Source organism: Mangifera indica, chromosome 9 (genome assembly GCF_011075055.1).
Source record: "Mangifera indica cultivar Alphonso chromosome 9, CATAS_Mindica_2.1, whole genome shotgun sequence".
NCBI lineage: Eukaryota > Viridiplantae > Streptophyta > Magnoliopsida > Sapindales > Anacardiaceae > Mangifera > Mangifera indica.
In genome coordinates, this window is record NC_058145.1 from 17,962,770 (window position 1) to 17,977,566 (window position 14,797).

Sequence of the window (14,797 nt, forward strand, 5' to 3'; positions counted from 1 at the left end):
TTGTGTAGGCTGCGTTAATTTGACTCTGTAGTAGAGTCTTCTTTAATTCATTGAAGGCTTTCATGTTAAAAGAAACTGCAAAACAATCAAAATGAAGATTAGGAAAGCTGATGCTGAAATTGAAAGACAGAGAAATTATGCACAAATACCTTCGAAATTAATCGATAGAAAGGAAATAAACTTTTTCATTTTTGTTGCTTTAGGGAAAAGTTGGAGGGTCTCAGATCGCAGAAGGATGGAACCAACTGGGTCGTAACTCAACTCATTTCAACCACAGCTGGCGCCATCTCTTCTGCGATTAGAGGCCTCCAACTTCTTCTTCATTATCATTAATTTAGCTCTTTCTTCTCCAACTGCTATGAACACAAGTTGTTGAGGTTACTATCACAGGGAGACGTCACTAGCCATAACTCAATTAATAAACTTCACTAGACTAGCCAGTGCCGTCTCTCCTGTGACAGTAGCTCCAAGAACTTGTGTATGAATGTTGTGTATTGCTACGAGGGGATTAGATGGGTATTTATAGATGAGGATCGTCTCATATTTTCCAACCAGGAAATGACTGAGAAATAAGTAAGCCTTTGTACAGATAGCCATGTTTGTTCCCATGTGTTCCACAACTTATAAGGTCTCTTTCAAGATTCAAACATGCGAAACTTTAGAGCAAGTTACCGGAAACTTATATATATAAATGTATATGTGTTTTCTTGAAAAATTGGATATATTTTTAGTGATTCTTTGGAACAATATTAATTCAGTTTTTAGTAAGTCAATAAAGGGAAAGTGCTTGGAGTTTCACATGTTTGGCCGGCCTAGGAAATTAATTGAAACGGATTGGTTTGTTATGCTTTGGGGGTTCCAATTTAGTGTTTGTCTCTAGATGACAAACCTCTCCATTTAATGCCCTAATTGTTTGGCTTCAGCTGCCATTGTTGATTTTTTTTTTTTTTTTTTTGAGACAGACCATTAGTAATTCAATCAGTCATCTTGGAAATTAAGTGGTGAAGAATTAATCTTAACTTCCTTGCTATATAAAGCGACCTAAGCGTGAGACTTAATTAAGTTTGACGGTGACAGTCATTATTGTGAGGAATGGAAAAAATCAGGGTTAGATGGACGAAAGCTTTTTAATATGAATAATACTTCATGTACAACAAATAGATAATAAGTTTAGTAACAAGTATAAACAAATCGATTTATCACTGTATGAATTGCTAATTTTAAATTAAAAATAAAATATATAATTAAATTATTCAATTATATAATAAAACGTTAATTTATTTATATTTGCTAATACTCACGTTTATACATATATAATATTACTTTCTCAATACATTAAGTTTTAAATTAATAATGCCATATAATTTAATTATATAGTCATTAACATGTGTGAACATATATATAAAAAGTATCATATACTTAGAGGTGGATTTAATTTGAGTTCAAGTGAGTTCTATTTATTCTTTTTCTTTCTTAGTGAATCGAATGAGTTGAGATTGTGTTTAAACTTATTCAGATTTGGCTAGATTTGAATTCGCCCATAATTTTGACTCATTCTTCCTAAATTGTTGAATTAGGTTTTTGATTAAGTTTCTGCCCTAAGTCAACTAATAATATCTTAGCTATTGATGGTTAGCGGTTTGACTACTCCGATAGCGGTTGATGGGCAGAATTGTAGCAGGTTGCTGAAAATATATTGAACTTGTCAATGTTTTGAATCGTCTTCAATTCCCTTCTCATTCAACCAATTCGTGGGTTCACACTCATTCATAGAATATTTTGTTTGGCAGGTGAGACAGATTACCCTAATTTTATAAGGCTGCAGTATGTGAAACTCTAATTATTTGCTAATGTATGTATGGAGTTCATTTAATAAATAATTTAGAAGAAAAGTATTCCAATATGAAAGATAGGAAAGATGGGTTGAAGAACCATAATGGACTTGGTCAAGTTTACAGCATTTAGCTACAGCTAATTAAGAGGAAAGTATTCCATATCATGAGGCCATATATTAATCAATTTCCCCGTCAAACAGCTCTCTTCTAAATTGTTTGTTTTTGGTGAGTATATTATGCTGTTTTAGGACCACCAGAGGTGGTGATCTTTTACCAAATTAAAGACCCTTTTTGCATTAATCATTATATGATTAAATAATTTTAAATTAAAAATATAATATTATTTTATTATAATTAATTATGGTTTTTTTTTGAGTTTATATACATCATTGTTGAATATAATATTCCTTTGGTATTAATGATATTAAAATAAAGTTAAACTATTAGATTTGTGGTCCTAATTAACTGTACAAAAGTTGCCTCCAACTCTTCTTCTATCGTTTAATTATAATAATTCTCCATCAATTCTATAATTTTATATGCTCTTTCTCTCACTTTCTTTTTGTCTACCTACGATCAAATCAAAAATAAGAAAATCGATGAACCAAAATGATTTAATTGCTAATTTTAAGGCATATAATGACAATAGCAATAATTGAAACGGTTAAGGTTTAGAAAATCTAAGTCAGGGGGTTCATCTTTAAATTAAGAAAGGACAATACAAAAGATAATAATAAATTCATAAATTACTTATGAATTTTGAAATTGTTAATCCTACCCTACCTACTTTTCAAGAAGACTGACTTGCAAATTTATTATTTCATGTTAAGTTATAAAAATTTATTAACTAAAATATATACTGAAAATTCCCATGATGATTATAACTCAAAATCAACCCTAATTAAGCTGATACTTTTTCTTCCAGAAACCTGCATGAAATTTCGAGTATTGAATTTTGAAGTTCTCGATAATGAAAGTCCAAATCAATGATGAAACCACTAAAGAAATGAAGTAGGAAATTTGCAAAAGCATAAAGCTGCAAATACAGAAAAATAGCTAGCTACAAAATGCGTGGAATTGACTCTTTCCCACCAAAGCAAACTCATTTTCCCATTTGGTAATTTTAGAAAATCTAAACACACACCATCCTGTTAAATTTTATTGTTATTATCGAAGGTAAAATTATTATTTAATTAAAACATTTTAAAACAATTATAAATACATCACATTTTATCCCACCAGATTAAAAACTAATATTTTACCCTATTAGAATTAAAAACTAACAATTTTATCCTACCTTTTCCTCATCCAACATTTGAAAAATCATAATTTTTCCCTTAGGATTTCTGTAGCAGTTGTAGACGACTAGTAGGGCTAGACTCGAGCCGAGCCAGCCCTAACGACTAGAGACAATAGCAACAACGGCATGCTCCCTCCCTCTTGGCTTCTCTCCAACCACCATCCATTTTTTCCTATTATCGACCATCATCGACTAGTGCATGAAGAGGCCCAAGTTTGGATCTCTTCGTCGCGCTGTCGTGCAACAGAAAGACCTTGATCTCTTCGTCACATGACAATGCAACAGAGAGACTGATAGCTCTTCGTCGCTCGACGAAGAGACCCAAATTTGGGTCTCTTTGTGCGCTGGCTAATGACGATGGATGATGATCAGAAATGGATAATGGCTAAGAAAAAGTTAAAAGGGAGGGAGAATGTAGTCATCACTATCATCTTTGGTGGTCGGTGGTTGTTGCAAAAATCCTAAAAAAAAAAATTTGATTTTTTAAACCTTAAGTAGGAAAAGGTAAGATAAAATTATTATTTTTTAAATTTGATGAGGCAAAATATGATGAATTTATAATTTTTAAAATATTTTTATTAAATAAAAATTTTATCTTTAACAATAAAATTTACCAAAAATATGAATATTTCAACTTTTAAAAATCACCAAGTAAGAAAGTTGGCTGCACCAAACCCTTAGCCTGTAAATAAAGTCTCCATGTGCATTCGCTTAGGTTAAGAATGACTTGGACTCTGCACATACTGACAGATTAAGGAATGTTCAGTCAAGTCTCCATTCGTATACCTAATTAATATTGCCAGCTAATTAAGGCTTCAAGGAATTTGCAGTGAAATTGCATTAAATTATGCTTTCTAGATAGTGCTTTGATTATCCTCTTCTAAATGGAGCCATCATCTTCAAGTGCTGCTTGATTGGTTCCATCCATGTCTATTATTATTGGCATCCTTACTAAATAAAGAGGAACTAATTAATCTAGGGTTAGCTAAGTTGGGGTCTGGAGTTTAAAAATTTCTAAAAGATATTTTTGCAAAGGTTGGGTGGGGGGTTGTGGGAGTTATTACGATCACTTAGTTTATAAAACATAATACATAATATTCGTTTGATTGTTAGTTAGTAAGCGAAGGTTTCACTTCCATATGATCAGGGAAAAGTGTTAGAATTACCGTTTGTAAGCCTACAACAGTTTGAAATTTTAAAATTATTCTACTATTGTTTCTCTTAGAAATAAAAGTTTTATTAAAGTTAATTTGTCTTCTAATAAGAATCTTAGTATATAAATTCAATATAAGTTATATAATAATTTATTAGTAAATACATTCATTAATATTTACCCAATTGAATGAAAGCAAAATAAATTGTGTGTTCTTTCTCTTCATTTATTGTTTATATTGGTTTGAGTATGATTGTTTACTTTATTGTTCCATATATTCTCTAATCATACAACTCTTATCTTAATGTCTAAGATATAGACTTTATTATGCAACATAATCAGTACTTCTATAAAGACTTACAGGGCAATAGGGCATGTGGGGAGGGAAGCTTAATTATTCATCTTACTATGTGAACAATTAATAAAAGAACAAATTGACCAAAAAGTTGTTGCTTTAGTGCACTGAAAGCCTGAATATATAAATATATATACATGTATGGTTTCAAATTGTACCACATAAATCCATGGCAAGCTGAGCTTGGCTTGAATCAATGTCTTTCTTGTTCACTGCATTCATTCACATTCATTCAATAACATATTGTATATATTTTCAGAACCTTTTCAAAAATTGTCATGCATATATACTTGATTTACCCCAATATGAAAGGATTAGGTTTAATGCCAAGACGATGGACTTGGACGAGGTCATTCTTTCATTCCAAGATTAAGAATCTGTATGATTATATATTAATTAATTTCATGCTCATGAGGGCCATGAATCTCACCATCCTAGAACTTGCAAGCAAGAGCTTTATCAGGTGAATATTAAACCCTTTTTCTATATGATAAATTATGACTAGAGAAAAATTAAACACCCCATGCATGGAAACCAATCAACAATTCTCCGGAAATTTGTATGAAATTTCCAGGATGATAGGGAGAAAGAACAATTAGATTTAGTAAATGAACTATTATACGATATTGTTGATATATATATATAATTTGTACTGGCAAAAGGGTGAAAAATGAATGGGACTGTTTGTGTAAATAACAAAGAAAAAGACATTTTACTAGTAGTGTCCTCCACTACCCGGGAGTATGGGTCTATTGTTATGTGATATGTGATTGAGTGTTTTGGCTTGAGTTCAGTCAGCGAAATAATAACTGTAAAATGTTATAAATGAAGTTTACGGAAAGTTTTTCAGAAGAGTCCTCAAATCCACCTATCTTTAGTAGAATACTTCATTTTTATAAGACTATCAATCAAAGGTTGGGTTGATTGAGAAAAATACATAAAAATATGTCATAAATCCTATCATTTCGAATCTAGATATCTGAGAGAAATTGACCATTCACATTATCCCAAAGAAAGAAATAAGAGAAAATGATGTTATTATTATTATTATCATGTATTTATAAAAGATAATAATGAAAGGTAAATAAGAATATTGCCCTCTACTTATTCGCAAAAGAACTTCTTTTTATAATTTGAGTTAATCAATAAGTAAATGATATAAGTTATAACTAGCTACTTACATAATGTTTATATGACTTCTCGTTACTTACACATAATTTTTGTGAATTTAACCAAGAATTAATTTTGAAATATGATAGATTTAATTAATTAATTAGCTCACATTAAAGTTTTAGGTAAGAAATTAAATTGTGTTTCAACTTCACAAATTGTCACATGTCTGTCTATGTTCCAACTTATGGTATCAAAATTGTAGTCAATTTCCCTTGAAGACAAAACATCTACATGAGTTGTTCACCTGCTTTTCATACACATTTTAAGTCAACAAATGAACTTTGATTTTTCACAAGCTGACAGGGAAGGAAGGAAGGAATGTTCCCTTTTTTTCTCCTTCTTTTGTTGACTATTTTGGCAAATAATATTAAATTTATTTATAATATTTGTATAGCATAACATTTTTATTTTTTTTATCTGTTGAAAATAGTGATAATAATATATATATATATATATATAAAAATTTCTTGTGTTGATTTAAACGAAGCAATGTTTTTTCTCTTTTTTTGGGCCTGAAGGTGGACCTTCTGGATCAGATTAGTTTCGCAAAAATTAACCATACAGCCATAGCCCAAGTCTTCGAGCTCTTTTTAAAAATTTGTTGGCATCTTGTTATCTTGAACTTGACAGACAGCCTTCCAAAAATGAAAGTGGATTCAAAGGTGGGATTTCACCTGACCTGACAGCTCTTACTTTGTCTCTTTTGCTTCTTTCTTAGCTTTCAACTTTGCAACTTTTATGGCTACTGCCAGCGCCTGGATTAAGCTTCCCAGGCAAAATTCCACATCAGGTGGAACTGTTGTTGGCATCAAATGCTCTGCAACATCAGCAATTTGTGAATTGCTGCAAACAAATAGTGTGAATCAATACTCACATAGTTTTTTACTACAAGTTTAAATGCTTCAAAACTGCAATATGACATTTCCATATGCTTGTATAATTTGCCTTTTCGAATTAGAAGTGGATCAAGTTTCTCTACATGATTAGTAGTGAACACTATCAATCTTTTATCTCCTCAAGCTGACCAAACTCCATCAATGAAATTCAATCATCCTGTTAGGGTAACCTCACTGGTTTTTGGCTCCTTCTCATTATATTTACTTCCATTTTCTTCCTTTCTTGTAACATCTCTGATACAATCATTTATAATCAGCTTTAAACACAGTATATCATAGTTCTCTTTTTAGCCTTTGCAATCTACAATCTGTAGTTTTGGAGACTAGTTAATCCGTCCTATTGCTTGATCATCCCCAGATGAATTTACCTAACGTGTTACATTCAACTCTAAGGTATGCTTCAAGCAATGTGAAATATGTAAAGGCTCCAAACAAAAAAAGTCAAACTCAAATTTTTACAAATTGTATCAAAAAAAATATCATTTATAAATATATATATATATATATATATTAAATAAAATAATTTTATTTTAATAATTTCAAATTAAACTTGTCTAAAACAACCACGTATATAAACTTAAACTTAAGTTAAACTATAATACTAAATTTAAGCTCAAACTCAAATTAAATTAAACTAAGCTTCTCATTCTATCCCTGATTTTATATAATGAATGATGTTATTGATATAACTAATAACATACCATAATATAATTAAATAACTTAAATTAAAAATAAAATAATATTTATTCTAATAATATATTATTAATTACACATAATACTTATAAGTATTATTTTATAGGTATAACCAATAACATATCATAATATAATTAAATAATTTAAATTAAAAATAAAATAATATCTATTCTAATAATACATTATTAATTACGCATAAAACTTATAAGTATTATTTACCTATATAATTTTATTATTATTATATAATTAATCATACAACAAATTTAGCTTGTAAAAACAAAATCAATTAAAGAGAAATTAAAATTATTAATAGCTCTCATATTTAATTCAAAACTTCTGCTCACTTGGGCATCGGAATAGCGTATATTGCCTTGAAACTTAGGCATGTAATCACAGAGCCATTACCGTCCTTTCAAAAACATGAAAAACAAACAAAACCCAAACCAAAAACACAGAAAACAAAAACGAAAACCACTAAAGATCAGAGCTTGGTAAAGGTTATCGGTCACGGTTCATCAGAAACACGGACCAAATGGAATCACTCATCATTTCTAAGCCAAAGATTGAAACTCAAAGCTAGAGACGAACGAATTGGAGAAATAAGGAGAGAGACGACTGGGTTTTGAGTTGATTTTGTTAAGACAGGGAGCTCGAGGAAAACAAGAGACTGTGTTCCGTTTTAATAGAGGAAGAATGGGCAAGGATTTTGTGTCTAAAACCCTAGATTGAAACGATGACGTATAGAGAAATAGACTGCATTGTCTTGGGTTTGCAAAGCCCAGTGGGCTCAAATGGGCTGCATGTTTTTTTTCAAAATGTGACATGTAGATAACGTAATCATTCTGATTATTCTTTAGCCAGTTATCACCTTTCTTTATAAAACCAGAGTAACGGTATCGGTTAGTGATGTTTAAAATTGTGTTTATTTGTCTTCCTCGTGAATTGGCCTTTTTTATAAGTCTCTCTCTCTGGCCTCTTCTATTTTTGGTCTCCGAACTGTTAACACATTCTTGGACACTGTAAAATCTGGGAGAGAGAGAGGAAAAAGGAAAAAATAAAAAAAACACTCAGAACCCAAGTCACATTTCAAATTTGAATGCCCTTTTAACCCTCCTTTTGAACTTGTTAATAACTTGCGTTGTGGTAATGTAAGCCCGCGTCTCTCACGCTCTCTTTGACCACCTCGGTCATCGCACCCTTGACCATCTATATCTCTAACATTTCTTTCTTTGACACATTTCATCAAGCAATTTCATTACATTCTCACAAATATGAATAAGTTTCATCATAACTCTGCAAATTGTGACACTGAATCTGCCATTAGTACCAGTCTTCATAGTAATAGTTTTTCTAGTAGTAGTTCCATTTCTGTGTCTGATAATAGTGTTAGTAGCAACTTAAGCAATGGCACTGTTGAGGGAAGTAAGAATGAGAGTGAAAAGATTAGTTTTTTAGGTAGTGTTAATGGAAATGAGGGTAGTTTTAGAGGTTCTTCCCTTTCAAAGCCTCACAAAGGCAATGACATGAAGTGGGATGCAGTGCAATGTGTAAAAAGTAAAGATGGTGAGTTGGGGTTGGGGCAGTTTAGGCTGTTGAAAAAACTTGGTTGTGGGGATATAGGGAGTGTTTATTTGGCTGAGTTGAGAGAGCTGGGGTGTTTGTTTGCAATGAAAGTGATGGATAAAGGTATACTAGCTGGGAGGAAGAAGATGGTGAGAGCTCAAACTGAGAGAGAAATTCTAGGCTTGTTGGATCATCCATTTCTGCCTACACTTTATTCACATTTTGAGACTGATAAATTTTCTTGCTTATTGATGGAGTTTTGTAGTGGTGGAGACCTTCATACTCTCCGCCAACGCCAGCCCGGCAAGCATTTTTCAGAACAAGCTACGAGGTTAGTTGTGGATGGTCAAGTTTGAATACTCCATATATGTATTTCTTTTGTTACCTGGGCATCTTTTATTAGCAACTTGGTTTTGACTTCTAGCACACAGTTTGAATTTTCCTTTTTGTAAAAAGTTACGTTACTAGCTCTTGATGATACGACTGTTTATGTTTTGTTGTTACAAGATAAATCCATAAACTTGTCACCTTGGTTAGGAATTAGGATATCATAATTTAGGATTCTGAGACAGTTTAACAACCATAGAGCTCTTTAAGTTGTGCTCCATGAAGTTTACTAAAATTAGTAATTTTTTGCTTCTTTTTGACATTCATGTCAATTCCTGAAGTTGATAATTTGTTGTAGTAAACTATGGTTGCAGGTGAGTAAAAAGTTTGCCAATCATGTTGGAATGCGGATTAATCTGATTTTTCGCTGTAATACTCTTAGAATTTTTGCTTAATTTTCTGATAACATCTATTTTCTTGCAGGTTTTACACTTCTGAAGTGCTTCTTGCACTCGAATATCTGCACATGATGGGTGTGGTTTATAGGGACTTAAAGCCAGAAAATGTACTGGTAAGAGAGGATGGTCATATCATGCTCTCAGACTTTGATTTGTCATTGAGGTGTTTTGTAAGTCCCACTCTTGTTCAATCCAGTGATGACCCCTCTTGTAGAATATCTGCATACTGTATTCAGCCGTCATGCATTGATCCAGCCTGCAAATTACCGGTTTGTGTGGAACCTTCTTGCTTACAACCAACCTGTTTCAAGCCTTGTTTTCTCAACTACAAGACAGTAAAGCCGAAAAGTGAAAAACTGAATTTGACAAATTCGGATTCACTTCCTGTACTGATTGCTGAACCAACTGGTGCTCGTTCGATGTCATTTGTTGGGACCCATGAATATTTGGCTCCTGAGATAATTAGAGGAGATGGTCATGGTAGTGCTGTTGATTGGTGGACGTTTGGTATTTTCTTGTACGAATTACTGCTTGGTAGGACACCATTTAAAGGTAGTGGAAACCGGGAGACATTATTTAATGTTTTAGGTCAGCCCCTAAAATTTCCCGATGGATCTGCTGTCAGTTTTGCTGCTAAGGATTTGATCCGGGGTCTACTTGCCAAGGACCCACAAAAAAGATTAGGATTCAAAAGAGGTGCCACAGAGATTAAACAGCATCCTTTCTTTGAGGGTGTTAATTGGCCGTTGATTCGCAGCACTCATCCTCCAGAAATCCCAAAACCTTTTGATCTCTCATTCTTAAATCATAAATCAAAGTCATCCTTGCCTCAAAATGACAAGGGAACTACAGATTCAGATAGATCATCAGGTTCTCATTTAGATTTCGAATTTTTCTAACAAATTTTGCAACGTTAATGTAATGGTTATTCTTAAGTTGCTATATTGACATTGTTCCTGTGTTATTCATTTGCTCAATGAAATCTTTTCTCATAGCACGACATTATATTAATCAAGAGTTTTAACGAGTTTTTAACTCTTATCTGCTTCTTTGGATGTCTCTAATTTCACCACTCAAATTACCCTCACAGGTACATTATATCCTTTTTGGGACAAACATTAAAATGTGATTATTGTGGTACTTATACTTGAAACATACTTTCTTATACTCCTTAAAAAGAAGCCAAAAATTGAAGCTACTTTTTGTGAGACTATTAAGCCCTTTTCATATGTTTCTTTTTGTGTAATCACTATTTGTCAAAAATCTGATTGACCCAGTTATTATTCTTTAACAAGACAAAGTCATAGTAGAATGGTGTAAAACTGTGTGATGCCTCGGGCCACTGAGATTGAGTTGTTCCTTTCATGTTGATGCTTTCTTTCTTTATTTTGCTTTTCATGTGTTTGGAATATGCTTACTTCAACTGTCCCTTACATTTCAAGCTCTAGCCTTTTACCAGAAAAAGATGTGAGAGCTGCTTTATTCGTTTGCAGTCAACAGCCTTTATTCAATACTTTCACTTTAATTCTAGTGTTTCTTTCTTGGCTATTGCCCACAAAAAGAATCCATGAATAGCTTCCGAGGGATAGTTTGAGTATTCCGAGAGCAAGGGTTAACAGCTTAACTTTTTTTTTTTAAGTCCATTATAAAAAATAATGATAATTGAGCTGCAGCCATTGCCATTGACGCTAGCTTTTAATGAGTTCTGCAGTGGAATCCATGAACAAAAGCATAGTGATGATGTTTAGTCAGCTGTCAATCCCAAGATGGCTGCTGTCATTTCACTTTCCCGAGGGTTTAAAAACTTCTTAGAAAGCGTCAAAACAAATGAAACTTGGACGCTTTCTGTTTGACCGGGTTATGTTTTAGCAAGATCAAATCCATCCGTCTCGTAAGTTTCTCCAAATATATCTAATATCAAATGTGGAAATGACACAAATCTACTAGGATCAGAATTCAAAAGGGAAGAGTCAAAGTGGGATGGGCATGGGAGACATCATTTACAAGAGGAAAATGAGACAAAGAATGGCGAGTTTAACAAGGTTCGTGAAATAATATGCTTCAATAATCGAATTAAAATTTGACTAAGAATATTCAAGTCTTTATCTGGATATCAACAGATTTAAAATTTAAAAACATTAACAAGTACTTATTAGTTGAGCAAGGTTGATATAAGTTAATTTAGGAATGAAATGAAAGAAAGTTTGAATGATAATAAAAATATAAGGAGAGTTCGAAAGAATAACAAAAAAATTTAGAGTAGAATTAAATCAAACTAATTTTAAATAAGAGTAAATTCAAACTTAATTTAAATTTAGAACAATTAATTCAAGATAAAATTTATCTTGCTTAATTGGTAAGTAGTATTGTCAATGATTAAGAAAAACCGTTAAATAAAAAAAAATCATCGACAAAGTATCAATTTTAAGTCAAAATCTATCTAAAATGTTTTTAATTTAAACTAGACTTATTCAATCTGAACAAATGTATATCTCATATTGCATCTACCTCTGAATAAATTGTAACCTATAAATAACAAGAAAATAGTCCCATCCCTAATATTAGTGAAGCATCAATTTTAAATTGAAATTTCTTTGATTTAAATTAGGTTTTTTCAAACTAAATAATTACCTGACTTAATAAAAATGCAACTAATAAAAGATAAAATAACAATTGAAATTTTTTAAAACTAAAAAAAAAGCTTCAAATGACTCTCTGTGACCCACTATGCATCCCTAAGTTAATTGAATCTATAAAATGATTATCAAAACGGCTTCCCAAAATTCTAGGTTTTGTAACCTTAGATTCTTTGTTTGTACAATTGAAAACTAAAACTAAACTCGACAATTCCAAAGTCTTGAAGACTCTTCATAATTCGTTTCATACATTACAAAGCTCTCAACATAATAAACTAAAGCAATTTAGAAACACCAAACCCCTTTTGGAAATCTCATGCATTGATCTCATAACCCTAAACATTATTTGTCTTCACTCATACTTCTCTATAAATAACTGAACATATCAAACAAAATTTCTAACACATCAAAAATGGCTAAACCAGAAGAAACAAGCTCTTATAGTTCTCATCATTTCTTCCCAACAATCGACCAATGTGCTTCCATTGGACGTGAAAAAGATACTGTAGTTGCAGACATGGATGGAACCCTAGTTTGAGGACGAAGTTCCTTTCCTTATTTTGCTCTAGTTGCCTTTGAAGTAGGTGGCATTTTCAAGCTTCTCTTTTTGCTTTTAGCTTCTCCTCTAGCGTGGATTCCTTACTACCATGTCTCTGAATCCGCTGGCATTCGAGTTCTCATTTTCGCCACCTTTGCTGGGATGAAAGTCTCCAATATTGAGTCGATAGCTTGTGCTGTGTTGCCCAAGTTTTACTCCGTGGACTTGCACCCGGAGACATGGCGTGTGTTCTCTTCCTGTGGGAAGCGATGTGTGTTGACGGCAAACCCTAGGGTCATGGTGGAGGCTTTTTTGAAGGATTATTTGGGTGCTGATATGGTGATTGGGACTGAGATTGATGTGTATAAAGGTAGAGCTACGGGCTTACTGAAGAGCCCTGGCGTTCTTGTAGGGAAGAACAAAGCTGATGCATTGAAGAAAACGTTTAGAGACGATGAAATGCCGGAGATTGAGCTTGGTGATCGGAAAACTGATCATATGTTCATGTAATTATGCAAGGCACTTCTGTTAAAATTTTGATCATATAAATTTAACATTAAGTGTCTCGAACTGGATCAAACGGTCTGTGTTTAAGCTAGCTATTTTTTTTTTTTCCTTGGTTAATACAGGAAAGCTTCATAGTTCCACCAAAGCCAGAGGTTGAGCCTGTAAGCCACGACAAGCTTCCAAAACCAATAGTCTTCCATGACGGCCGCTAGTGTACTATGCCTTCTGGGCACTCGGTGTCCGAGTCTACATCAAATGCACCCCCACCTCCACCTGCCAAAGAATCCACAGGCCAAACTGGTGTTCTTTTCATTTGTTCTCACAGAACCCTACTTGACCCTATCTTTTTATCCACCGCCTTAGGCCGTCCTATCCCCGCCGTCACATACTCCCTCTCCCGTCTCTCCGAGTTCATTTCTCCTATTAAAACGGTTCGCCTCAGCTGCGACCGTGTCACCGATGCTAACATGATCAAAAAGCTTCTCCATGAAGGTGACCTAGTTATTTGTCCTGAAGGTATGTTGCAACAATGAATTCTAATATAAATTTACATGAACATGATCTATTACCCCATTGAAGCGTATTAGCTTTCGTATATCATACAGGAACAACGTGCAGAGAGCCATTTTTGCTACGATTCTCAGCGCTATTTGCCGAGCTAACCGATGAGCTTGTTCCAGTGGCTAGGTCGAATAGAATGAGCATGTTTTATGGGACAACAGCGAGAGGGTGGAAAGGGATGGATCCATTTTACTTCTTCATGAACCCTAGCCCGGCATATGAAGTAACCTTTTTGAACAAGTTACCGTATGAGCTAACCTGTGGAGCAGGAAAATCAAGCCACAACGTTGCAAATTACATTCAAAGGATGATTGCTTCGACGTTGCCGTATGAATGCACCAGCTTCACCAGAAAGGATAAGTAGAGAGCCCTCGCTGGAAACGATGGCACTGTTGTTCAGAATCCAAAGCTTGATGCTATTGCTAACAAAGTCATGGGCTTCTAGCACAAAAATTAATCCTGATTATGCATATGATTATCTAGATAATCAAAATTTTGCTTTGCAAATAATTATATTAAGTTGGAAATTAGAATGAAAAGGTGCCACAACATTTTAGTGAGCAAGCTGGAAAAGGCGAATGAACTGTAGACAGATTATGAATGACCTGTGATTAACAGATTGAGAATGTTCCTATGTAAATTGTTCAAGCTTGAATTTAAATTTAAATTAAACAAATTGGGTCCAAGTGAATCCAAATCACAAAAAAAAAAATATATATATATATATATATATATATATATATATATATATTTATATATATATATATATATTATATATATATATATATATCACCAACTTCCT

At 33.0% G+C, this 14,797-nt stretch overlaps 1 protein-coding gene, 1 non-coding gene and 1 pseudogene across 2 annotated transcripts; 2 read left to right on the forward strand and 1 right to left on the reverse strand.

Moving 5' to 3' along the window:
• The first annotated feature begins 7,659 nt into the window (after nt 1–7,659).
• On the forward strand, nt 7,660–10,764 carry LOC123225370 (serine/threonine-protein kinase D6PKL2-like). Its single transcript, XM_044649303.1, has 2 exons — nt 7,660–9,299; nt 9,779–10,764. The coding sequence occupies exons 1-2, from the start codon at nt 8,677–8,679 to the stop codon at nt 10,650–10,652; spliced, it is 1,497 nt and encodes a 498-aa protein (XP_044505238.1). The 5' UTR covers nt 7,660–8,676; the 3' UTR covers nt 10,653–10,764.
• LOC123226617 lies at nt 7,717–7,805 on the reverse strand. Its single transcript, XR_006504366.1, has one exon. It is a non-coding gene; the product is annotated as a small nucleolar RNA U54 (small nucleolar RNA).
• A 2,037-nt stretch (nt 10,765–12,801) lies between the features above and the next one.
• Nucleotides 12,802–14,440, forward strand: LOC123226377 (annotated as a pseudogene).
• Nucleotides 14,441–14,797: the final 357 nt, after the last annotated feature.

What these genes read in the sequence shown, in the direction of transcription:
- LOC123225370 (XM_044649303.1), top strand. Translation starts at nt 8,677, where the DNA reads ATGAATAAGTTTCATCATAACTCTGCAAATTGTGACACTGAATCTGCC. An exon ending in TTTTCAGAACAAGCTACGAG is followed by an intron (nt 9,300 to 9,778) that starts GTTAGTTGTGGA and finishes ATTTTCTTGCAG; the next exon opens with GTTTTACACTTCTGAAGTGC.